Source organism: Carettochelys insculpta, chromosome 15, assembly GCF_033958435.1.
Source record: "Carettochelys insculpta isolate YL-2023 chromosome 15, ASM3395843v1, whole genome shotgun sequence".
Taxonomy (NCBI): Eukaryota; Metazoa; Chordata; order Testudines; family Carettochelyidae; genus Carettochelys; species Carettochelys insculpta.
In genome coordinates this window covers 4153190-4180444 of record NC_134151.1, presented here as the reverse complement: position 1 = coordinate 4180444, position 27255 = coordinate 4153190, and the positions used below count along the sequence as shown (strand labels likewise).

At 42.0% G+C, this 27255-nt stretch overlaps 1 protein-coding gene across 1 annotated transcript in view; it reads left to right on the top strand.

Annotated features, from left to right (window-relative positions):
- The window catches only part of CTNNA1 (catenin alpha 1), a 175085-nt gene that overhangs the window by 111226 nt on the left and 36604 nt on the right, over nt 1–27255 (top strand). The window contains exon 10 of the mRNA XM_075010136.1: nt 12010–12102. Coding sequence (XP_074866237.1) covers nt 12010–12102 — 93 coding nt within the window. The remainder of the gene's footprint in view (nt 1–12009; nt 12103–27255) is intronic.

Sequence of the window (27255 nt, the reverse complement as noted above, 5' to 3'; positions counted from 1 at the left end):
TGGGGGCATAGGTGAGCTCTTGGTGGGTATAGGTAGAGGAGATCCTTGGGGTCTGAGAGTTTCCTGAGTGCACATGATCTCAGCAAAGTAGGATTAGGGTCTTTCATGTGGTGCTCCATGGTTTTGGACCCTCAGGATTGGAGCAGTTTTATCTCTAAATAGCTGCTTGGTGCAGGTTTTGGTGGCTTTATTGGAAGCCAGTATGGAGGTTCTCTTGGTCTTTAGTAACCTCTGCATAGACTTTGAGGATGAGCTATCTAATTTCTGTCTGAATTAGCTTCTAGTTTTTGCTGTCAGTGTTCAAGCTTTTGTCCCTCCCTTCAATTTATGTAGGGCAGGGGTTGGCAACAAAAGGAGCAAGAGCCTTCCCCCTCCCCACCCCCAAATTTGGTAAATAACTCTGTAATGGAAGAGCTGCAATGCACGTGAATACGACGTAGTCCTTAAATAACATCAAACAGTACTTTTTGTAACCCCTGTTTTAAGAACAATGTGTACACACTGCACAATGCACTACACATATTAAAAGGGGAGTTATCCAGCATTTGAAGATGACATATCATGCTATTTAGATATGAATTGTTCATTGTTGGGCTTTTAAGATGTTCACTGAAATATCAAAATTAATCCAGAGGGTTTTTTACTTTGCAGTTATAGCATCAGGAGCCACAAAGAACCCCTTAAATAGCTGCAGGTTGCAGATGCCGATGCAGGGTGTCTGTAAACCAAGATCTATGTGGGCAATGGGGAGGAACAGTTGACGTTTGGGTCTGGTGTGTGCTGATAGCCAAGGTTAGCCATAAAGTGATGACTCTCCAGCTCCTCAGTTCCTTTTGGTGGAGTTGTAGCACTGTTATCTTTGGAATCATTGAGTTTTCATGGTTGAATCAGGATTACTGACTTCCCTGAGATCTGTTGATCCTAGCCCAGGAGTTGAAAGGTGTGTCTGGCCCTGCCTTGTTAAGAAAATTTCCTCCCTCCACGTCTGAGTTTACGTGATAGTTACGCTCCACTGAAGAAAGAAATTGTTTTCCACTGTGGGGGAGGCTTATCAATGTAAGACACAGCTTTCACAGAAGCTGGACCTAGACTATGGAACTCATTACCTGAAGAAATAATTGCCACAAGTCTGAGTTAAAGCTAAATTAAAAACTCTTCAAACTTTTCTGTCCCGTGATAACTTGTTTATAAGTATGTTTGCATGTAAACAACTTATCTCCTACAGGCTTGAAACAGGTGGAGCTTTAATTTTAATATGAGGAGGTGATTGATAGGGGGCATGTGAGTACCCAAGACTCTAACTTCATGGTTTTCTTGATTTTGTATTTCTTTTGTCTGCCCTATTAAATTTATCTTAGAGGCAGTCAAGTACCTTTTAAACACTCTCATTGTCCCTTGACTTTTGAGGTCTGAAGGCATCTAGCCTTCCAATTTTTCTCCTTTCATAATGAAGCTTGAAATTTTAAAATTGCTCTTGCTTATGTACCAGCATAATCAAGTGTGCACCGCCCTTAGAATACTACTTATTTTAGCTTTAGACCAGAGTTTCACTCAGCATACACTCAGAAAAAATGACCACCATGCCTAGTACTTTTTTTTTTTTTTTTTTTTTTTTTTTAAATCATTAGGGCTCTAAATGTGTTAATGTGCTAGTAACTGTCTCTTGGCTTCAATACTTAAAATATAAACTCTCAAAGATATCCATCTTTGTCCCATTTGCAACTTATTGTATGATGTAAGTGAAGTTGTGTTAAGGATGTTGTGTTGGGGTGGCTTCTGTTAAGATTTGTGAACAAAGCTTTTCAGAGTCTCTTTGTTGTCGTTTTTTGTTTCACTTTGGATATCCGGGTCCATCCACCCCCTCTTTCTCTCCTCCCCCCCCGCCCCTTTGATGGGGAGGGGAACCTGCTTTTGAGCATTCTTTTGTTAAATTAAGAGTCTGGAAAAAATGGATCAGGGAGTTAAAAGTGGCACTTTTTAACTCTTGCTGTTGAAAAGTGTTACTGCACTTGCACTTTCTGATGCTCCTCACTTCTTCCACAGCCCATTCCTGAACAGGAAAAATAAGCTAGTGGTTTTGTCTCTTTCCCTTTTTTCTACTGGGAAATGAACGATAAATGTGGTAAGAAGTGGAAAATGCCAGAAATTTGAAATTAAACAGAACATGTAGTTCAAAACTTTCAGAAATTTCTAGTGAAGATATTTCATCAAATGCCACTTCTCCTCTGGAAAAGGGTATTTTTTTAAATTGAACAATGCTGGTTATTGGGTTTCTTCTGCTTCACATTCAACCCACATACAATGGGGATTGAGGGAACCTTCCTGAAAACTCATGACTTCCCCCCCCCCCCCCAGCTGTGTGTGATTTCACATGTTTTTGTGTTTTGACTTTTCATAGGCATAAGAACAAATGAAGGTATTTCCATAGGGAGAGAACCATGCTAAGTGTGCCTGTTTTTGTGCAAATTTTGGGCACTTTAATGTCTGGATGGATAGAATGAGTGATAGTTGCTCCGTGAAAACCTCATAATGACTAACAGCAACCACCATGGGCTCAGTGCCCGTTGGTGTCCAATTCCTCCCTCACTATTTCCTTCTATCTTTCCCTGTCCAGTGTGGAGTGGCTCATTTTCTCTAGACTAGCTCTGCACCAGTGTTACTGCATCATCTACCCATTTTCTCTGGAGTCTGCCTCTCTTTTTCAAACCGTCCATTATGCCGAATACCAGGATCTTGATGTTTTGTTCATTGTTCATTCTGCAGATATGCCCAGATAGCTGTAACTTCCATTGTATGATCTTCTGTAGTAGGTTCTCTTTTGGCTGTATCTTCCTACCTAATTCCTCATTGGTGACCTTCTGCATCCATCCGATTCTCAGGATCTTTCTCTAACAACTCCTCTCAAACGCTAATATCCTTCTCTTCGAATCTTTCGTTATTGCCCATGTCTCACATCCATACAACATGTTGCTGAATGTACGTTTTCAGGATGTTCAGCTTTGTTCTTCAGCTAATCATTTTGCTTTTCCAGATCTTATCAAACTCGCTCTTGCTTTCACTATTCTAGTCGCTATTTCGTTCTTGCAGTCTAAATAATGTTATGTTGCATTGCTCCCCAGATACATGAACTTCTGTACGTTCGCTAGTTAGATGCTATCTACAATAATATTCCTGCTGACTTCCTTATCTCTAAATACCATTTTTGTTTTTGTTTTGTTGATGTTCATAAGTCCATATCGCTTCCCTTCTTTGTTTAGCACCTGCACTTTTCTCAGTAGCTTCCACTCATCTTCCTCAATGATAACTATATCATCAGCAAACCTCAATCTATTAATACATATCAGATGATATGCACAGATATCCCTTCTACCTCATGCTTGATCTTTATCGATCGCTCTCTCTAGGTGTGTGATGAAAATACTTGGTGATATTGAATTTCCTTGTTTCGTTACCCTCTGCTTGTTCTAAACCAACTTCCCATCTCTCCACATGTTCACTGCTGCCTCTGCATTGTTGTTGATATCCTTCACCAATCCTATGAGTCTGCTATCCACTCCATATGACTCTATCGCCCAAGCTACTTTCTGATCTGTACTGTCAAATGCCTTCTGAAAATCAATGTAAGCATGTGTAAGATGTTCTTGTTCTTTCTTCGAGCTTTCTCCACTTTCAATCTTAATGCCAGTATCTGCTGTATAGTATGTCTGTCTTTTCTGAATCATGCTCGTTTGTCTGGTAGATGGTCTGTTTTTTGTGATCTCAGTGTCTCCTTCAGTATCGCCATCAGCACCTTTCCTAGATTACTCCATTAGGGCAATTTCTCTGCCATATTTGATCATCTCTCCCATGATTATATCCTTTCCAGGGCTTTTGTAGTTGTTTAGTCATTTCACTGCTTTTTCTACTTCCTCCTTGAAATACTGGTCTCGCTCTCCATGCTCAGTGGAGGTATCTTTCAGTTCTTTGATCGGTCCCTCTGAGACACTCAGGTCCAGCTTTGCTTTATACAGATCGGTGCAATATCTCATCCAGTGCTGCACAACCGTCTTGTTCATGAGCACCTCTTCGTTGTCTTTGATCACCATCTGCTTTGGCTGCCACTTCCTATTAACAGTCCTAATCATCTTATGTACCTCCCTGGTCTTACACTCGCCATAATACCTTTCTATGCCTTCACACTGCTCCTCTAGCCATTTTGCCTTAACCTTTCTGGCTGCTTTTCTTATCTCGTTGCATTTCATTCTCTGTTGCTTTTCCACCCACTCGGAAACCTCCGTTCTGATCTCCACTGTTCTCTTCGCTTGGATCAACTTTGTCTCCTGTGTAATCCACTTCTTATTGATCTTCTCTTCTTCCAGAACAGTCTGTTCAATAGCCTCTTCTGTTGTTGTGGCTATCCCTTTGACTCTTCACTGTCTGTGTCCACATTCCTCATCTTCTCTTCAGGTGTGGCTCTGTGCACATTCTCTATTTCTTCGTTGCCTATCCTTGCCATATCTCTTATTTACTTAAATTGTCTTATACTTGCTCGAGTTTCATCTTGATGTTTGAGATCACTAGACTGTAGCCCGAGTCTATATCCGCTCCTTGGAAAGTTTGACACTGCTCAACTGATGTTGTTATTTATCTTCTTATCAAGATCTAAAGTTGTATACCCTTAAGTAGAGGAGAAGGCACTTGGAGAATCCTTAATTGTATGCCTTCTGTCATTGTGGTCTACTGAGTCCAGTATGGGTTTAATAGACAGGTGAAATGTGTTTTTAATGCTGGTTCTGGGTTAATTTTTTGTGAGCCTTGGCTGGTAGGCTTCCTTTTATAGTGTCTATTTCTGCATATATGCAGTTGGGGTAATAACGGTTCATAGTCGTCATGGTAATGGCTGCTTTGGTGTAGTACCAGCACTCTTTATCCATTTCATTACTAGACTATAGGAAATTTTTTTCTTAGTAGATCGCTCTGTATTAGAGACAGGAAAATAACTTGGAAGCTCTTGAGCCAGTCCTGAAACTACCCAACTAGTTCATGGAGTTTGACTCAAGCCTCACCTCTCCAGTGTTTTTCTCCAATTACAGAGGTAACCCATCTGAACAAAACTGGCCTTTGCGGTTTGAATTTTTTCCCCCTTAGTCCTTCATCAATGAAAATGTTTCACATGTTTGAAAACTGGCTAAACTTCAGTGAAACTTTAAAAAAAAGAAAAGTTTGTCACACATCTTGTAATATTTTGTCCAGGTGTAGCTACAATTAATGTAAGCTAAAACTCATGTAGTTTAGCTCCTCTTAATTTTAATATGCAGAAATTCTATTGTGTGTGTTAAATGCATTCCTGTCAAATTTAATGGAAGAGGACACTTACCTACTAACAAGTTTTGCTTTCAGTGAAACTGCATTTTTGATGGAAAACTGCTCCAACTATTTTACACACAACTCTGTTAGTGATACTCCTACATCTTTATTAAAATTACCAAAAATCCCCACTTGTATAAACAAGTATAATAAGGGGAAGATCTAGCAAGGTAAGAAGCACAAGTACAATGCAGATACCTTTTTCAGGATTTGGATCCTTTTTCTAATTGATTTTGGTAAACCACCCCACGAGAGTTCTTCCTTCAGTGTGGCTCTTTATGCAACCATCTCTAAAAGAGCCCTTCAAAAGGAGAAGAGGTGTAAATCTGAGTGTATGCCTTTGCTCTACAATGAAGAGCTGACATGTTTTCACAAGTCCCCCTAATATGTACCTAATACATACTGAAGAGCTCAGTCTTCAGTAAAAACATGGAAACGACTTGCCCTACCTGATATTTGTAAAGTAACAAATAATGGGGAATCCTTCATGCATTGGAAAGAATTCATTGTTGCTTCTACAGCTCTTCTTTAAAAGTGGCCGATGAGTCTTTTAATGTCAAATTAGCATGTCCAGAAATGCAAATGACCTTCCTAGGCTCAGCTATTAAATGATTGAAATTTTCTTTGCTTTGAAAAATCAAACATCTCTTCACTGTCCTTGATTTTCTTCAACTGTTTGTTTTAATGTCAACTCAAGCTCATCCAGTTGTTATTCCTGCAGTCTTGAAGCTAGTGAAAGTAGAAAATCAGCTGCTAGGCAGCTTATGATTTGAAATTCTGTTTAACAATGAACACAACTCTCAGAATTATGGATGTGTTCACTTAGTAATGGGCTAATAAATGCAAATAGTTGTGGAACATCAGTCTTTCCTTAAAATGAATAGTTTTTAGGTTGAAAAACTTTGAATTGTAGCTTGTTGCTGCAGCAAAATATTTTGTGTTTGATTTTCTGCAGAGTGGTGACTCTACTTTACAAAAGAGGATCAAATTAAGTAAGAGGATGCCTCACCTTAAGGCATCATCTTAACGTCTCATACTCCAGTAACGATTGTTAATGAATTTCATAGTCAAAGGTCTGAAACACATTTGGAGTAGGAATTTTCTAGAAAGCTGCCATCTAACTTTTATCAGAGAGGTAGCCGTGTTAGTCTGTAGCTTCAAGAACAACAAGAAGTCTTGTGGCACCTTATAGACTAACAGATATTTTGGAGCATAAGCCCATGAAAGCTTATGCTCCGAAATATGTTAGTCTATAAGGTGCCACAAGGCTTCTTGTTGTTCATCTAGCTTTTAGTTTCACTTTGGTCAGCACCTTAGTTCGGCACAAACCAAAGAGCTATGCTGAAGGGTTGTATTTATCTGTCACTTGCACATCCAGACAGACTTGTTACAGGGGGGCAAACTAAAGCTTATTCAGCCAAATGTTGGCAGCAGCAGTACTCAGCCTGGAGTCAGTCGTGCTTTTAAGGTATACAGGGCGGTCTCTTGGAGTTGGTTATTTACTCTACAAAATGTTAGTGCTTTGACACTGCATCAAAAAGTTTGTTTTTAATTTGTTCCATCTGTCCTACTAGAGGTATTTCTAGACTGAGATGGTTTTTCTGTGATCAGCTTAGTTTTTATCTCAGGGTATATTTTTCCCAGAATGTACAGGCTAACAATGTTGAATAAGATACTTGGTTGCATTCATCATATCTCTCCTGTCATCACAGATGTGTAGAGGTAGGGCAATACTGATTTGTAAGAATGAAAAAAACAAAGTATTGGGTTGCCTTTTTTGTTTGGTTGGTTTTTTTTTTTTTTTTGTTGGCCTTGAAACACTATTTTTAGCCTTTCTGTGATGTCGGTTAACCATTGTGCTACCTGTCTATCAGAAAGGTGAATTATTCAACTAAATCTTGTTCCATGGATTTGGTTTTGTTTTCAGGTACCCTTTTAAAGCTATTTTGGAAAACATGTTAGGCGCTTCGCCAGTTTTGTTTTTATCTTATTTTTTTTAAAAGGAGAGTTGGTAATTAGCTGTACTTAGAGATGTTAACATAAAGGATAAAGTAGCAATGAGTGTCATTAATTTAGCCTTGCACAACCTTTTGAGCTAGAGGTATTGTCTCCTGTCACAGGTGGGAGACTGTAAAGCTCAGAGAATGTGACTTGTCCAAGGTAACACAGGAACTTTGTGGCAGAGCCAAGAACACAACCTAGCTCTTTAGGTTCAATCCATGGCCGTAATTATAGACTGTCCTAATTCTCAGTTGCTGTGTGGTTTTTGATAATGTCTGACACAGTACACCTAAGAAATACGGAAGAATTTTAAGCCCACATTTAATGCAGTTTTCTTCTTGGTTAGCAGTTTATTAGCATGCTTACAAAAACTGAAATTTTTGTCAACCGTTGTCTAAATCGTTTGGAAACCCATTTACTTATGCAATGAAATTTCATATATCCTCTGTCTGGCAGTACGGCAAGATACTGTCAAGGAAGGATTACCAGCATTAAGGCGTTTAGGAGAAAAAATAAACATAGAATACAAAAATTCCCTAAAATATCATTAAGCGTAAGACTTTATTTTCATTTTTTGCATTAAAAAATGTTCTTAATTCGGCAAATGACACTTGGAGAAGCCAGAGTCTCGCGTATCTTATGTGGCTGTGGTCCGATACACTCTAGGTAGTGGCACCCACTTGTATGTAGTGCAGGTGTGGCAAGGTGGGGTCCTAAACACTGCAGAAAATCTGGCTATTTAATTAGGTAAAGATCTACAAGCTGACTTGCATAAAAACTGTAGCCTATAGGCAATATTGGCAATCCAGTGAAGGTCCTAACAATTGGGATTAAATAATAACAAAAAAATGCAGTGGGGGCTCTTTGCTTTTGGCTTTGAGTCTTTAAGGTTCAAAACTTTATTCGCAATGCTGAGGATAGAAGCTTGTTAATGAAAGCTGAGAGTCTCAGTTGCAGAACTGTAGGTACTGGTGCTTTAAAGAATTCATAATCACTAGACTTACAGTAAAAACACAAGAGTTGGACACATTGTGTAGGGTTTATAGTGACCAGTGGTGCTTGTTGTAAGCATATGCTAGGGATAATATGCCACTAGCAACACTAGAAATTGTATGAAAACAATAACTTAATTTGTTGGTTTTAGTGACAAAAGTAAAAACTTCACAGTATTGTTGGCTGTCATTAGTTTGCTACCACACAGCCAACACTGAGTGATTCTTTTCCATCCTATGCATCTACAGACTTGTTTGTTCATCTGTTACCTTGAATCAGAGGGGTAGTTATATTAGTCTGTATCTGCAAAAACAATGAGAAATCCTGTGGCGCCTTGTAGACTAACAGATATTTTGGAGCATAAGATTTCGTGGGCAAAGATCAGCTTCATCAGATGCTGTTGTCTTCACTGGGTTTTGATAAGCATTGGAATCTGAATGGGGTGTAAATGGCCACAAGAATTTTTGTTGCTGGTGTTATGCCAGGTGGACTAGAGCTCAGGCAGGTGCAAGAGAAAATCCTTACATACAAAATAGAGCATATTTTGTTACGGAGTTGGGAGGGAAAACATTGGACCTTACAAAGTCATTCTTCTGAACAGAACTCCACAGTTTAAAACAGTACTCTGTTTTCATATTCCGTGTAGCCAAATAAAAATTAGGTTTTGCTAAACCAGGAACTTTCTATGCCCCTTTGAACCCATACAAAACTCAATCCCACCTGGCAGTCCACTGGAAACTTACCCTGTCACTTTTAAGCTCAATTTTAAGATGTTAGTTTTTCTATGTAAACTAATTGAACTAAATAAAAGGTGTAAGGCGGCAAGCATACCAATGATATTACCAAAAGCTGGTAGGGCCTAAACTGTAGTGCTGTAAAGAGCAGGTCTATTATATTGTCAGTTTCTTGGACACTTATGCACTTGAATGAATAATAATCTTAGATTATGCCATTGCTATTATGTATTCAGTTATTTAGAGTTTGAAAGGTACTGCCGTTCTGGACAGCTGTTTGCTCGTATGTTGTTCATAACTCAATTAGGAGCTGGGGCTATAGGGTGAGATGTGCCTGCATCGTGAATTTACCTGAATTGTAGTAATACTAATGGAGTTGGCAAAACTCTTTGATATGTTGTCCCCATATTTTTATGAAATATCTATTTGAATATGAATATGTAAAACTTTAATGTCCTTTAGGAAAAATGGAGCACATAACAGATTATTCGAGAGCCTGTGATCCTCTGAATGTATATATTCAATTTGAGTGCCTGTTTCATTCTTTTTTGTGAAGTTTGAAATATTAAGTGGAAACTTATTGATATTTCTTCTAGTGAAAACCTATAATGGTACTAAAGGAACTTAATGACCTACTAATGGAGTCAGTGATCTATAAGTGTGTGTTGGTAGTCCCCCCCCCCCCCCCAGCCTAAGCTGTGGTTGGTCCTACAAAGACATGTGACCATGCCACCTCACGGTTGAATCCATATAGCATTTGGTATTTTTCCAATGGGAGGAGGAGAGTGAAACAAAGAATTTCCACCCAAAGGAAATTCTGTGTAAGGGTTGGGCAGCAATCAATGATTGTCTTCCTCTGACTTTTGAAAACTGCCTCCCCATCCAAACGAGTTGCACAAGAAGCTGGTAGACAGATACGGAGAAAAAAGTTTACTCTGGCTTGAAGGATTTTACCTGAAATCAGGACTAGAAAAAGAAATACGCTGAGTAACAATCTGTCAATGTATTGGACTTAGCTGTCCTGTTCTGCTATTTTAAGTTGGTAACTTGCTTTGATTTGTGTTTTCACTTACAATCACTTAAATCCAAGTTTTATGCTTAATAAACAAAAGTGCTTTTATTATCAAATCCCATGTAAATACTTATGTAGGGGGTGGGGAGCAACATATGCATATCTTTCATTGGTAAAGAAAGCGAAGTTGAGCTATTCCCCTGTTTTAAAAAAAAAAAAAAATTATACAGAGTGAGATGGATATTTTTGATTTTTTTTTTTTTTTTTTTTTTTTTGTTAATCTCTTTTGAGGGCTGTGGTTCTGGATGTTGTCAAGTCCCTGTGGTTGAGCCACCTGAGCTTGTTAACCGTACCTGTTACTGTGCTGGCAGGCTGTTACCCTAACTCTGTGCCTTGGCTGGGGGAGACCACTGCTTCTGGCCTGGAAAGACAGAGTCGCGGGGCACCCCATAGGGCAGGTAGCCAGATTCAGTGGTGTGATCTGCTTATTTGGTGGCAATCTCAAGCATACGTCTGTGATCCAACCCGTCATACTCTTCACTGAAATACGAGAGAAGTCTGTTGTCACTGCCCCAGGGATGCTTTTTATATGCATCCTATGCCTCTGTGATAAAGGAAGTGAATGAAAAGTATTGGGGGTGCGGGAGGAAGAGCAACATTTAGATCTAGTTTCATGTTAACTTCGTCTAAAATTTTTTTGTAATATATTTCAATTATATAGAAGTTTAAATACCCCCAAATTTTCTCTCAAATTCTATTTGGTCAGAGATCCGGGGCATCTGTTGGCCATACAGAGCATAATTTAAATCATCTCCTTTGACATCCAGCCTGTGCTTTGAATTTCTAGTAGGAAAGTACACTGTGTTCATCTTATTTCAGTTGCCCTTGTGCTGTATTATCTGTTTATGTGCAAAAGTAACAGTGTTGGATCTCAAAATAACAAACTTTCTCACATCAAATAAGGAGCATAACTCAGCTTTACAATTCCCTCTCCTGAGAGCAACTCCAGCATGCAGAATATCTTCAGTTGCTTAAACCAAAAGCTGTGTGCTCCCACCTCAATGTTTTTGTTTCAGGATAGTCTACTTAAAGAGAAACTGTCAGGTTATAGGCTAAAATTTGATATACTGTTCTAGCATCATGAGTCCATGAAAATCTTGGGGAGTTAGTAGGAACTCTTGAGTTCTGTCCACTCCAATAAATGTTGTCTTGCATAGATCCCATAACTTCCATCAGTGGTTTCTGTGCATGTGGGTGGTGGTAGAACACCCTTCACAATAGGGTACTTTTTAAGGGAAGTCAAATTGTAAGCCTGAACTGAGATGCTGCTGCTTAAGTAATAGCTAATTAAGTTTTCATGTAAATATCTAAGGTACTTTCTGTGGAGCAGTACTCTTTTTAAAAAGCAAATTAAGCGTCACAGTACTATTGCAGTTATTCACGTCAAACATTTTAACTCTTCATGCTCTGTCATCATTGGAAGTTTATGTGGCGATTGTTTGGGGAAGAGGGCTTAGGTAAAGTAATAAGTAGTATAAGGCATAACCCTCAAATGCTCAGCAATTTGTTCACTCCCCATTTTTAAAATAAAATAGTTGTCTTACAGATTTTTCGTTCTTATATAGTTTATAAGTAAGAGAGGGCATATAATTGTGAGTTCAAGTGTCACTAATGGTTCCCTTGTGGTCACTCTCCATTGAGTAAATAGGACCATTGATAGAAGTCTTTATTTTTTATGTTATGATCTGCTGGCTTGTGACAGAAGAGAGGTTTCTGGTGATTACAAGCTGTATTAGATTGAATTGTAAGATCTAAGAGCATTTCTTGAAGGCTTCCTGATTACAGAACAGAGAGGTTGCAAATTTTGTGTTACAACCAACATAAAAACTGCTTTTTAAATGTTTTTTCTTCTCTGCAATATAGGTTGCCAACCTGGCTTGTTCCATCTCAAACAATGAAGAAGGCGTGAAGTTAGTTCGCATGTCAGCAAGCCAGCTTGAAGCTCTCTGCCCTCAGGTAATTTGCAAGCTTGAGTATTTCAAGGGAGGGAGTATTAGAAACAGTGAAAGTAGACCGGGCACTAACGTATGAACATTTGGGATAGAAACATCACTAAAAATACAGCAGAAGGCATATTCTATGATTTAGGCTAGTTGATTAGCCTACTACTATATCTACTAGTGCATGTATTATGTCCAGATAAATTGCAAAATAGTGAAGATATACAGTTATATGTGCATGCATATGTTGAAGAAAGTGGTATGTAGAAAGTACAATTGCATCTATTGGAAGTTTAAGATGCAACCATAATATGAATTGCTAAATACTTTACCTTCCCTGTGCTAAGTTGCTATAAAATGATCTTGTCCAAGTAGTGGAGCGCACAAACTTATTAAAGAGCCTCTTTTGATAGGAATGGAAAAATAAGATAAGCTTAAAACCGTTCAAACTTGTGGTTAAGATCACTTTTTTGATTTAGAGTTCCTTATTGCAACCAAGAAAGCATGAAACAGTTGGCTCTCCTGTTTAATCAACTGAGCCAATCACAAATACCTACAGCTAGGTAGCAGGCATGAACTAAAGACATTGCCTGTCAGTGCTCATGATGGCTTAAAGGAAAGCTGGTGACAATTTCAGAGATCTGAAATACACACATAAGCCGTTTCAAGAGGATAAGCAAGAACAGAAAATACTTTAAATGTCGTATTCATCTATTGTCAAACTTCACCTTTTGTGACAAGGCAATCTGTCTGCTTTAGATGCTTTTTCATTTTTACATAAGTTTCCCTTTAACCTCTTCCAGTTGGAAGTTTAGGTCATTACTGCTCTGGGTTTCTTTGGCTTGTGTGTGGTGAGTGAGATGGAAAGGGATATGAAAGGTGGTAATTATTTTTGTATCATTCTTAAAAAACCAGCAACATTTAGTTAAATTAGCAAATACGTGCTCCTAGCATACGGTTATGTCTTAACAGACAAGTCTGTTCATCTATCTTATCGGAAGGAACGTTGTCCCTTGTGAGACTATATTATCTAAGAGCGGAAGAAGAGTAGAAAAACAGATTCATCCAATACTAAAATTACTTTGACCATTCTTACACATTCCCTAATGGAGAGTGTCAGTTATTATCTTGTATGGGGAAAATAAGGTTGTGTAGTTCAGGAATGAAATTGTTTTGCCAATTATAGCACATTTTCCCAGCTTTGGCATGCCCGCATTAAAAATGCAGGTGCATGGATATTTGGTATTCTTATTTTTAATAAGTCTTAGGCCGTGTCTACACTAGCCCAAAGGTTTGAAATGACCATGCAAATGGCCATTTCGAAATTTACTAATGAAGTGCTGAAATACATATTCAGCGCCTCATTAGAATACCAGCAGCCATGGCATTTCGAAATTGACGTGGCTGACCACCGCACAGCTCGTCCAGACGAGGCTCCTTTTGGAAAAGACCCTGGCAACTTCGAAATCCCCTTATTCCTATCGGGTGTTAGGAATAAGGGGATTTCAAAGTTGCTGGGGTCCTTTAGAAAAGGAGCCCTGTCTGGCCGAGCCACGTGGCGGTGAGGCATGTCAATTTCGAAGTGCTGTGGCTGCCGGCATTTTAATAAGGTGCTGAATATGTATTTCAGTGCTTCATTAGTAAACTTCGAAATGGCCATTTCGAAGTTTTGGGCTAGTGTAGACGTAGCCTTAGTCAAGATCAGGTTCTTTTTGTTAAATACTGACTCATCATCAAAGCCCATCTCTCAGAACAAGGGGAAACTAAAATCATCAGTTTTGTTTCAATTATTTGTTAAAATGGGCATACTAGGTCAGAATTCTAGAACAGCCTCTAATTTTGTATATCTGGTAATAGATGCAACTAGACTAGATGGAGATCCCTCTGTAAAACTAGCTCTGGACACTTTACTATAAATGTAGACTGAGGGATCTTCTTGTAATGCTTTTGAGTCTATTTCAGCAAAGAGGTAAACAGTTACAGGGCTACAGAGGTGCAGCTAGCCTTGTGAGTCTGAATGTACCCTTCAGACGGTAGACTTCATCCCTTTTACATACCTTGCAGTAGAACTCTGCAGTTCTTCCACTCTTAGACTGGATCCTGGGCAGCGATACCCTGTGTATCTAATGTGTACATTTACCAATCAAGGTTGACTGAATCCAGGACTGTTGTCTTTGGGGTCTCACCAGTGGAGTATCATGATCAGCCAGCCTTCTTAAAACCAAAATTGCCTGTTTCTAGAGTCCTTTCTTCTAATTGTTGTAATATATACACATTACGTACATATCGGTGTTATCCAGACGCTTATCCCATGGTAACTTAAGCAAGCTTAACTACTTCATACGCTCACAGATATCTCTACATCAGCTTGGTCCTCCTGAACAAATACTTATCTCTTTCTCTAACACACTGCCATCTCTCGAGTTTCTTTTTAAAAGCCCTGTGTTCTGGAGCCTTTTTCTGTCCTAGCACTGGCTCTTAACCCACAATTGTTTTCAGCAAACTGGTTTATTTGCAGCCACCTTCACCTTCCTTTTAGCGCTCGTTAAACTACCAATAGGTTCATATTGAAAATGACATAAACAAGACTATTGTAAATCTTATATATATTAGAAACATTAAGTTGATATGACCTGTACAATAATAGATCATAAAGGGCACTTCTTCTTCGAGTGGTCCCCGTGGGTGCTCCACAATAGGTGTCGGGCTTGCCCGGCGCCGCAGATCGGAAATCTTCCAGCAGTTTCTCCTGGATCACGCATGCGCCGGTGCGCGCCGCCCCCCACGCGTCCCTGGCCATGTGCACGATCCAGTCCCCGCCAGTTCCTTCTCAACCGCCATCGGCTGCAGACGGAATCTACTCAGGCTAAGGCCAGAGTCAGATTACTTAGTGGGTTTTTTCCACGTGTAATTTGTTGTTTTCGGTTACTAAACAAAAAAAAAAAAGAGAGAAAGCAAAGACAAAGAGAATATCAGCAAAAAAAAAAGGGGGGGGTGGGAAGAGAGGAGCGGAGAAGAGAAGAGCGGACTTGAAGGCCATTTAGGCCGCCCGCTGCCGCAGGCTGGTGATCACTGTTTGGGGTGGACAGGCACGGATTAAGTGCTAAGTACCCTATTAACAATACAGGACTCACCGCAATGGCCTCTTCAGGTTTTACAAAGCGGGAGTCATGCCGTGAAGCTATGCCAGCCTCCGTGGGGCATAGAGAAGGCATCCGGTGCCTGGGGAGAATTCCAGGCTACCTTGCCAGAGAAGCCTCACCCAGAACGGCCCTCTGGGTTGCATAAGAGGAGGGCAGTTTTTTCTCTGACCCCCTCAGTGCAGAAACGGAGGAAACTCTCCCTGGCTCGATCCTTGCCGTGCATTTGCAGCGAGCAGGACGAGCGGAGCACACAACCACCAGCCACATACTCAGGCAAGCGATAGCGCGGCTGCGCATATGGCAGAGGCTGAGCCTCCGGTTATACAACAGCCAGCACGCGCGACGCCTAGAGTGTCAGCCAGGCAAGCGCCGGAACTAGCGGCACCGCCACAGGCGGCACAGACCCCCGCGGCACCAGCAGTGCAGGGACGCCAGGCACGGAGCCTGCAGGCACCGGAGGGGGATACCCGCGCGGCACCGCAGCTGACAGTGCCGTGCGCGGCGCTGACAGCAGGGCCGAGATCCCTGGCATGGGAGGGGGCGGTGCCGGCCCCGCAGCGGAGGGGCAAGGCAACATCAAAAACCCGGCACCGCAGTCCATCTCTGGACAGGGCTGCGCTGCTGTTAGCACCAAGCCCTCCACTTGTGATACACACGCCACACCAAAGGCCTGTCTCCCCACCGGCCCATCCGGAAAAAAGAAACCAAAAAAAAAAAAAAAAAATGTCCCCAGTACTGCTCCAGGGCAGGAGTGGGGCAGGGGTCCCTGGTCATGTTTTCATGGAAGGGCTCCCTACTTTACGCGTTTCCCCTGCAGCGCTTATCCGCAAGGTCTTGCACAAAGCCAGAAGGGAGAGCGCTCGCATGATACTCGTAGTCCCGCTTGGGATCGGCAGCAATGGTTTCCCTTGCTTCTGCGCATGTCGGACCGCCCACCGCTCCCTCTACTGGCGGCACCGGGCTTACTCACGTGGGCTCAAAGGTCCATAGTGCACCCGCACCCTCAGGGTCTGCACCTACAAGCATGGCTAATCCATGGCTCAGCTCCTTAAAGAGCACATGTACGGAAGGAGCACAACAAGTCCTGGAATGTAGCCAAAGGACCTCCACCAGGAGGACTTACAAGCAGAAATGGACTCGATTCACAGCCTGGTGTTCCGCCAAGCAGTTAGCTCCCCTTGACGTTCCTATACCTGTAATACTAGAATACTTATTGGACCTCAGGAGAGGCGGGCTTTCTCTACCCTCGCTAAAGGCCCACCTCGCTGCTATATCAGCCTTTCGGCATACAGAGGAAGGGCCCACGGTATTCGCCCATCCTATCATTACCAGGTTCTTGAAGGGGCTGGTAAACTTGTACACACCCCCCCCCTCGGAAACCGCTTCCACTATCATGGAATTTGGACTTGGTGCTCAGCACGCTATCAGGTCCACCTTTTTGACCCATTAGCCACAGTTCCCATACGTCTCCTTACGATAAACAACCTTCCTCTTTGCAACTACGTCAGCCCGCAGGGTGACTGAGCTCGCGGCAGTGATGGCAACGCCGCACTGCACGGTATTCTCAAAGGAGGCGGTAACCTTAAGGCTGCGCCCAGCCTTTGTTCCAAAAGTCTCTTCGGAGTCCAATCTTAACGAGCCAATAGTTTTACCCTCGTTTTACCCGAAGCCTTACAGCTCCAGCAAGGAGGCACGCCTGCATCTCCTAGATGTGAGGAGGGCGTTGGCCTTCTACACAGACAGAACTAAGTCCTTCTGGAAAATGGACAGGCTTCTAGTCTCTCTTGCTCCCGGGTCAAAAGGAGAAGGTCTCTCTTCCTGGAGAATCTCAAAGCACATTGTGTCCTATATAAAAATGTGCTTCGAACTTCAAAAGACTCCTTTGCTGGCCCCGCCCAGGGCTCACTCCACCAGGGTGGTGGCGACGTCAACAGCCTTCTTCAAGGGCATCGCGTTAACAGACATCTGTAGAGCGGCGACCTGGTCATCCTATGACACCTTCGCCAAGCATAATGCCCTGCCTCGGGTATTCTAAGAGGATACCCGTCTGTCGACAGCAGTCCTCTCAGGGGCAAGCTTCACATAAACCAATTACCCACCTCCTTACTTCGGTTACTGCTGGGTAGCTGCCTATTGTGGAGCACCCACGGGGACCACTCAAAGAAGAAAGAGAAGTTACTCACCTGTAGTAACAATGGTTCTTCGAGATGTGTCCCCATGGGTGCTCCACCACCCGCTCATCCTCCCCACTTCGGATCTCTGCCTAGTGTTTTTCAGGAGCATCCGAGGCGGTTGGTCAAGGAACTGGCAGGGACTGGATCGTGCACGCGGCCGGGGGCGCACAGGGGGGCGGCGTGCGCCGGTGCATGCGTGATCCAGGAGAAACTGCTGGAAGATTTCCGATCTGCGGCACCGGGTGAGCCCAACACCTGTTGTGGAGCACCCATGGGGACACATCTCGAAGAGCCATCGTTACTACAGGTGAGTACCTTCTCTTTTTTTGGGCCCTCAAATATGTCATCTAGAAGCCTAACCCACAAAATGAAATGTTTCTATATGGAGAACCCCTTCCCCAGTTACGAAGGAGCTCAGGTAATTAGTAATGGACTAATGACAGCATACTGATCTGCTGCATGTGCCCTGATTAATTTATTAATACCATATGAGGACAACCAGCTTGAGCATACCTATAGATAGTTCTCAGCCTTCCCTCAATTACTCTGTTTCATTGTGCATGGTGCTGTTTTAGGGCCATGGTAACAACTGCTCTTGCTCAACGATAGTAAAATGTCTTCTTGGATTATAGCTCTGTTTTAAATTATAGACCTCATAATCTTAATATCCTTAGCTAGTGTTTTGGAATGTCAGAATATGAAGCTTAAAGTTACCCTGCAAAGGTTGAAAAAACTAGGGGCTTGTCTACACTTGTCCCCAACTTTGAAGGGGGCATGGTAATCAGGGTGCCGGCATGCGTGTAGCTGCAGGCCTAATGAAATGCTGTGTATTTACTGCAGCACTTCATTAGTCATCTCCCATCTCCCCGACTACTGTGCCCCCTTCAAAGATGGGGGCAAGTGTAGACCCAGCCTAGTAGACTTAAAGGGTATGACTTATTCTTAGCAAGACATGCTTCATACTCTCAGAACTATCAAATTGTTGTCTGAGTATTTTGCTGCAGTGTGATCTAGACCTAAAGATATTGCTTCACAACATTATGTAAATAGAACTAAAATCTCTAGTTTCTAAAGAAAAGTTTATGCCTCTGAGTTTAAAAAAAAAAAAAAAGTCAGATTAATCAGTGTTTATAAATTGTTTTATAAAGTGTTTTGCACCATGGAGGATGGAGAAAAATCGATACATTGATTGTTGTAGGAAGAGTGTATTTCTTTCAATCATGCAGAATAGTAACAGAGAGAGAGGAAGCTGTGCTAGTCTGTACACTATCAAAACAAAAAGCAGTCAAGGAGCACTTTACAGACTAGCAAAATAGTTTATTAGGTGAGCTTTCGTGGGACAGACCCACTTGGTCTGAAGAAGTGGGTCTGTCCCACAAAAGCTCACCTAATAAACCATTTTGCTAGTCTTTAAAGTGCTGCTTGACTGCTTTTTGTTTCAATCACGCAGTTAGGTTACATTGAAAGCAAGAAGAGAATCTGCCTTAAAGCTTCCTACAAATAAAAAATTAAATTTCCTAAGTCTGGACAGATTGGCAAAAATTGTCTTAATGACATTTCAGTCATAGATGTAGATTAACATGTTCCTTTCCAATGTACAAGTCTCCGGTTAATCAATGTCAATTGAAAGCCAGTGGAGACCAATTGCAATATTGAGAACTCTTTTTAGTGGTTCAGGGAAAATACTAGGAGAAAAATTGAGTTAGCTGAATTCCCCTGTACTATACTGTGATTTACAAAAGTGTAATATACTCTGCATTACAACATCAAAACAAAAGGCAGTCGAGTTTTTGCTTACTGTTTTTGGTTCTCCGTGTCTTAAATATTGAGTCTGTACTGGTCTGGCTATGGTCTGAAGAAGTGGGTCTGTCCCACGAGAGCTCACCTAATAAACTATTTTGCTAGTCTGTTAAGTGCTACTTGACTGCCTTTTGTTTTGATAGTGTATAGACTAGCACGGCTCCCTCTGTTACTATTCTGCATTACAACGTATGTTGAGAGTGAGGTTGTATATAAAGAATGGAGCATTTCTGTGCACAAGGGAGTGGAAGAGCTGGTAAACAGTGTGATCTTTCTTTCTGAAAAATTAACTTTTTGAACTCCATTGAATTTGTTCTTCATATGGTGAGGTAGATGCTGCTGAAAGCTTTCTTCATGTGTGAACGTGGTCCTGACTTCTCAAGACCCACATCAAAAACCTTTCATGTGCTTTACCACACTCAGATAGGCTTGTGTGTGTGTGATAGTGGAAATAGACAAAACTATTATAGGTATAAAGTTAGGAAAGAAGCCTTGATCACAGATATTATGTATTGCACTAAAAACCAAATGTATAATACATTCTTCAGAAAGGTGTTGGGAGAGGATGCAGTAAATCATGGAATATTCTAAATACTGAATCCTGTATATAATCAATGGTTGTTCTAAAGTTGTTTCTATCCATTTGTATCTGAAATGGATGAAATTAAAATGGAATGTAAGAAATGGCGGATGACATTAAAAATGGGAATTTTTAAATGTAGGTGATCTGGGACAAATGAATGGAAAGTTGTTTTTAATTTCCACTCTTAATCTTCAGACTTCAGAGCCGCTCTGCATTGTAAAGATACTTTTTGTTTTAAAGGTTGTAAAATTACAATGTTATTGAAGACTTTGAGGCGACAAGTGAATAATTTCCGCGTTCTGTAGAACTAATCTCCAGGGCTATGCGGAGAAGTGATAGGAGGCAACCAGGCTAATGGTTAAACCAGCAGAGTGCTGTATCTTGAAACTCCAGTATGTGAAACCTTGGAGGCTTTGCAGAACAGAGATTTTTGTACAGTCACTAACCAAACCCACATGTTCTGGTATAAATGTTTTGTGCTTTCTCCAAACCTTTATATAGGTTGCAAGCTAATAATTGGGTAGAATGGGAAGCACTTCCCCACACAACAATTGCTTTGTTGATTTGAATTTTGATTTGTTTTTAAAGGCTTAGCTCTTAAACAGTTATACCAGTCTTTGGGTTGACAGACCCCCTACCTGTCTCACTGAACCACCTTTGCAAGCTTTTCCACCCCCTCTCTATGGCTACCACTAACTTTCCTGTTAGTTTCACTTTTTGGTAGCACTGCAGTGATTAAGATAAAACCAAGATGTAGCCTGTGAAAGTTGGTTAGATCTTTCTTTCAGTAAGAAACACAATCCTTCCGGAATTCAACTCTGACTAGAAATGCAAAAATCTGATTTTGGAGATTTAAAATGCAATTTGAGTTAGGGGTGTGTGAGAGGTAGATTTTGATGGATGTGAAATGTTAAGAGTAACTAGTATGCGGTAGAGGCCCAGAAAGCTGATGGGGGAACTTGATATTATGTGGCTCTTAAAAAATAACATCATAGAGATACATTGCAGGGTTCTGATGTGACACTGTCACTTAGCTGCAGACTGTTATCTGAGTGTTAATCATGTAGACTGAAGTTTTGTAAAACAAGGGTGTCAGTTTTTGCCAGCAAATAGCCAAATGGAGAAGGACCCCTGCCAGAAAATTCACTGGGACTAAAAGCAGTTTGTGACCCTCCTCTGCTGAGGGATATTCAAGATGGGCTCACCCCAAAAGGTGGAGCTGACGGGAGCTGATTGAGCAAATCTACCTATGGGAGCTGTGAGGAGAGATTCTAAGGAGCCTATACCTAACTATCTCATAGAGCTAGAAGGGACCTTGAAAGGTCATCAGGGTCCAGTCCCCTGCACTCACAGCAGGGCCTGTTTTACCATCCCTGACAGATTTTGTTTTTCTTTGCTCCAGATCTCTAAATGGCCCCCCTCAATGATTGAGCTCACAACCTTGGGTTTACAAGGCTAGTGCTTAAACCACTGTGCTATGCCTTCCCCCTGCCCCATGATATATTAAAAATTTCCTTCCTCTGGGGAAACCCTGAGAGGTTTTGTGGTCATCTGCCCTACTGTGGGGCTCATGCTATCCCTGCATTAGTGCAAGGGGGCCATGCTGGCCTAACTTGCACCTTCCCGCATAGAGTTGAGCAAATTGGGCTGTTAAACAGATGTTAGTTAATTCCTGAGTAAGGGGGGCTTTTAAAATAAATTGGCCTTTTTATCATATTGAAATCTTGTTTTTAATAACTCGGTTTTACATCCTTACATTCATATTTTAAAATGCTTGAAAAGCAACTAATTGCTTATAGATACGTGATGAAACAGATGGTAACATATGCTGATCACACCTACTGACACAGCATATAAAGGATATTGTTGTGAAAAAAATCACATGCAGAGGCTGGCAAATCCTAAACAAAGCTTTAAAACTGTAAGGGGTTTTAAAGAAGAAATCACATGCACTCTGCAGCAGGTTTTTCTGCTGCCACTGTGCCTATGGTTACATCTCCAACCCACTGATGGCCCTATTTGGGGAAAGAGGCTTGCATCCTCTTTTGTACCAGAGACCTTGTAATCAAGCAGTACGAGCTCTCTGCTTTTTCCCTTTGAAAAACTAGTACATCATCTCCAAAGGCAGCAGCCAGATACCTCAGCTAACCATTCAAATGCCCAATTCAGAAGTCTTGATGTATTTTATTGGCACGAGTGCAAAAAGAGAGAAGCTAAAGTAAAAGCTAAATACAAAAATAAATGCACTTAGACAGTAAAGAAACGGATATAATGTAGTATTTGAGTAATTCAAAGAGAAGACTATTGGTGTTTGAGAGGAGTTGTTATAGAAAGATCCTGAGAATAGGATGGATGTAGAAGGTCGCCAGTGAGGAATTATATAGGAAGATACAGCTGAAAGAGAACCTACTGCAGAAGGTCATACAATGCCAGTTACAGCTATTCGGGCACATTTGCAGAATGAACAAAGAATCAAGACCCTGATATTTGGCATAATGGATCATTCAAATAGGAGAGGCAGACCCCATAGAGAATGGGTAGGTGGTATGGTAGATTGGTGCAGAGCTAGTCTACAGAAACTAAACCACTTCGCACTGGACAGGGGGAGACAAAGATATGGTGAGAGGCATCAGACACCAATGGGTGCTGAGCTGGTGGTGGCGGTGATTTGAATAATTCAAGTGCAAAATGCACAACATATTACAAACACGTTTCTGGGGGGTAGCTGTAGAAACAATGGAATCCTGCAACACCTGACAAAGGCTGTGTCTACACTATTTCATAGGGAGCATGGTAGGTAAGGTGCTGGGAGATTATTAATGAAGTGCTGCACTGTGTGTAGCCGCAGCTAACCTGCCGGTACTTCAAAGAGCCTGGGCAACTTCGAAGTCCCTTTACTTCTGAGGAGTAAAGGAACTTCGAAGTACTGGCGGGTTAGCCGCAGCTACACGTGAGCTGGCACTTCAAAGTTTAACACTTCAGAGTTGCTGCGGGGGAGAATTAGCTTAATGAAGTGCTAATTGCAGCGCAGCACTTCATTAATAATCTCCCAACACCTTACTTATCATGCTCCCTTTGAAGTAGGGAGCTAGTGTAGACAAGCCCAAAGTGGGCTCCAGCCCACGGATGCTTATAGCCTAATACATTTGTTAACTTTCAAAGTGCCACACATCTTGTGGCTTCCACTAATAAGTTCTTTTATTCAGTAAGTCCTTGAAATTTGTTAAGAAATGAGGCTTTCACATATCTAGAGACATGAAGACTTTATTTAGTAGCCAAATACAAGCAACTGTAATTGCAACCATAAAAGAGTAAGATAAGTGTAGCAGAGCAGCCCGCATCATTGCACATATTCACAATTATGTGGAAATCCTCAGGCATGTGGGTGGAAAGAATAGAAAGTATAGAAGCCTGACAAGTGGAATTGACAGTGTCATCTTAATGTCCAGGCAGGGATTGGTTTGACAATTTTTTGCAACTCCTTTTCTAGCTCCCACACATGTGGGAGCGTATTTGATTAGGCTTAGACCTCCTGTCCACATCTTACCTCAGGAAACAGTAATTAGTCATTTTTTGACTGCTTTTGTAAGTTACTTGCATCAGTATGTTTCTGTACATAGATGTGGGTTTGCTTTATGTTTACATATACTAAAATCTGCTAATTTAAGATTAGTTTGTTTTGGAGTTTTTCACTAGATCCACATTGCTGAATCTTCTAACCCTAGGTCAAACACTTAGGTCTGATCTACGTGATAAAATTAGGTTGGTTATAGCACTGGTTCCCAACCTTTTCCAGACGGGGGCCCATTTTGACAATTCAGGAAGACTTGGTGACTCAAGGCAGTTCAAAAATGGTGCGGGGGGGAAACAATGCTGAAAGGAGCTAATTTTGCACCTGGGGCAAGAATATAAAATTGTACCCCCCATGTTCATATAGTCCTAGTAGTTATAGGAAAGGGAGAATGCATTAATAATAAAAACACTATGTTCATTATTGTAAATTATTTTATTATAGTTGATCTGAGTTGTGGTGGGGAAAGACCCTCATCCCCAAACTGCTCCCCCCTTTCCCCTGCACCCCCAGCTTATACCCCATGGTGAGAGGCTGGAGGGGGTGTGGCAGGGGGAGAGTCACTCTCAGGGACTGGAGGAACACACACAGGGATTGGGGGTTACTGGGAGTCACTCTCGGGCTGGAGTAGATACAAACAAAACAATGAAAATTGACAAATCAGCTACATAGAACAGAAGAAGCAACGAGGGGTCCTGTGGCACCTTATACGCTAACAGAAATGTATGAGCATAAGCTTCGTGGGTAACCTGCATCTGATGAAGTGGGTCTTTGCCCACGAAAGCTTGTGCTCATACACTAGTCTATAAGGTGCCACAGGACCCCTTGTTGCTTTAGCAGATCCAGACGAACACTGCTCCCCCTCTGATATAGAACAGAAGGAGGGCAAAAGGGGAAAGCATGGGGCCAAAAATTATTTTCTGCATGAGTTTAAGTGGCTTGCCAGGGATGACTACGAATATCAAAGGTGGAGAAGCTGTCTTTGTAATGGTAAATTGCCTCTCTGTTGATAGGGATAACTGCTGGATGTGGCAGCATTAAGGAGCTGCAAGTGGCTCCTTTAAGAGCCATATGCAGCTCTGAGCTGCTGGCAACCCTTAACACATCTAACCACAACCCATGTTTGGGTCCTGAGTCAGATTGGGAATCCCTGGGTTATAGCCTCTCAGTGGCGTGAAAAATATAGAACTTTGACTGAAACAGTTAAACTGACACAAGTCTCCATGTAGACAGCACTAGGTCGGTGAAAGAGTTAACCAAGCTGCTGCTCTTGAGGTGGATTACCTACCCTCAGTGTCTGCTGAAGTGCTGCAGCAGTGCTCTATCATCTTAAGTGTAGACAAGCCCTGCGACAGATTAGTCAGGCCTTACACTAACGGCTGGGTCCTATTAGGTTTTGCATTAAGATTGAAGCCTATTTGAAAGACTTTACCTCTGCATTATAACTCTTATTGTTTTTATTGCCACTTCCTTAAGTGCATAAGTGTTCCTGAGCATACAACTTATAATTGATCCCAGGTAAGAATCTGTCAAGATCAGTAGTAGGTTGGCCATGTGTCCTGGTTTTAGACAAGAATATCTAGTCAAAAAGGGAGCCGGATGCCTCCAGTCAGCACTGATTGTTATGCTGCTAAAACACCAGTCAGCGGTTCAGTGGAACTGGAGCTAAGGCAGGCTCCCTGTCTGCCCAGGCTCTGTGCGTTTCTTGGGAGTGGGTGGCATGCATGCCTGGCTCTGAGGTGCAGGGGCAGCCAGGAAGGTACCACCCACTTTGCTGCTCTGAGCACTGGCTCTGCAGTTCCCATTGGTCCAGAACTGCAGATGATCAGAATTCTGGGATGGGCCTGTAGATTTGGGAAGGGTGAAGAGTATCCTGGTCCCTCCGCCTAGTAGCCAGATATCTAGCTGCCTTCTGGAAGCTGCCTGAGGCAACCTCCACCCAGCTGCTGCCTGAGGCCCTGCCGTGGCTGTGAGCCCCTTCCCACACTCTGAATCCCTTATTCCCAGTGCCCTCCTGTGGCCAACCCCCTGCCCCAGCCTGGGGAGTGTGACTGACGGAGGGAGGGAGGATGAAGTCCTCGGGATGTAGGGCCTCTAGGAAAGGGGCAGAGCAAGGGAGTTTGGTATTGTACATTTTAGAAAGATGTAGTCCTATCAATAGGCAGACTCCTTTTGAAAAGGGAACCAGCAGCAGACAAATGGGGTGAAGTCAAGAAGGCAGCGCAAGAATCCTGAGTAGCCATTTTGATGTCCTGGGCCTAAAAGAGGGTGGAAAGGGTTGAAGGGATGGGGGAGGAGAGACAAAAGCAAGGTGGCAAATAGCAATAAGTGGTACTATTCAAAGACTTCGTTTTATCATAGGCGAAACTTGCTCTATAGACTCTAGTGTAAGAACAGCTGCTAAATCACAAAAAGACATTTTCTAATTCTAAAGTACATCTTCATGGGAGATTAGTGGTACAGTTCTTTTAAATAGGGAGGCCCTTTGCATCCATAAAAGTGCTGTAATGTTACCAGAATAAATGTTGTGTGACCAGGGTAGTAATTACTACTCTAAGCCCATTGGGACAGATAATGAAGTACAAATGAAAGCACTTATCTTTTTGCCCACAAATTTAACTCTTCTACTGGTCACTGCCAGTACAGCTAGAGAAGACAACTTCTCGTGGGTTCTGGCATACGGCTTCCAGGTGAGGCACTTCAGTTACATGGAGTTATAACCATAGTGAAATACACTGAGGATTAGCCCATCTAGGCATGTGAGTCAGATGCTGGGGTTGAATGTAAATAGAAGTGACTTAAATGTCATTAATATGCACATCCCTTGCACCCGTTAAGCCTGCCTTTATAGAAGGGGTAGGTGGGAAGTTGTGGCAACAGAAGAATAGATGGCTTTGTCCACATTTAGAGCATTCAGAGTTTTCAATTTTTAACGCTTTCTGCCACCTTGAAGTAAATCACCTGCATTTTCTATAAAGCAGACACTTTAACACTGAAGTTCTGCTTTTACATGTGTGAAAAGCACCGGAGAAGGAGAGCTGAGCTGTTCTTGTTTGTACATTTTTTTTTTTTTCTCAGAAGTAGATGTAATGGCCATTGGCTGTCACCCAAGCCCATTTTTTCCCTCCTCTTTGGACTTGCACTCAACACTTCATTCACTTTTTCAGTCACTTTGATTGCAAAGCAGCATACTCAATTCTCCATTGCCTCTATTTCCTGTCAAGCAGCAGTAAAAATAAATTGAATAAATAAGGAGTGAGGATGTAATGCAAATCTCAACTTTATTACAATTTTTTTACATTGAGACACTTCCACTAACCTGTGTACTTGGCTCTGATCACTTCCCCTGCAGAAATAGGCAGTGGTCTGTCTGCACTAGCCCTGGGAGTGGGAGGAGGAAGAGGAGTCCTGCAGAAATGGCGGCAGCTTCTGAGCTCTTATTGCTGCAGTCTCCAAATACAACTTTTTGTTCCTTCCAGGTTCCACTCCATCCTTATTGTTTGTCGCCACAATCTTTCACCCCACTTTGACTTCCTTTTTCCCCACAGTGGATCTCCAGCTTCTTGTAGCCATCTGAGTTCAGAGCCAGCTGCAGGGGAACATGCTGTGCAAGGGGAGCTAAGTATGCATAAGGAAGTCTGTCTCAAGTTATTCCAAAAAGAGGAATGCTGATCCCTGCTTCTCCAGGGCTGAGCAGCAGTTGTATACTCTTCCCTAACACATCCTCCAATTCCTATGGTCAGCAACAATTACTTCTGGCCTGCTTATCAGGCTGTTCCAGATAAATCTCTAGTTTTTGTCCCAGGTGACAGTGGTTCCTCTGTGTGCCCATTTTCACTTCTTTTTGAGCTGGGTGGCAGGTGGAAAGTTTCTGTGATCTGTATGTGCATCTACATTC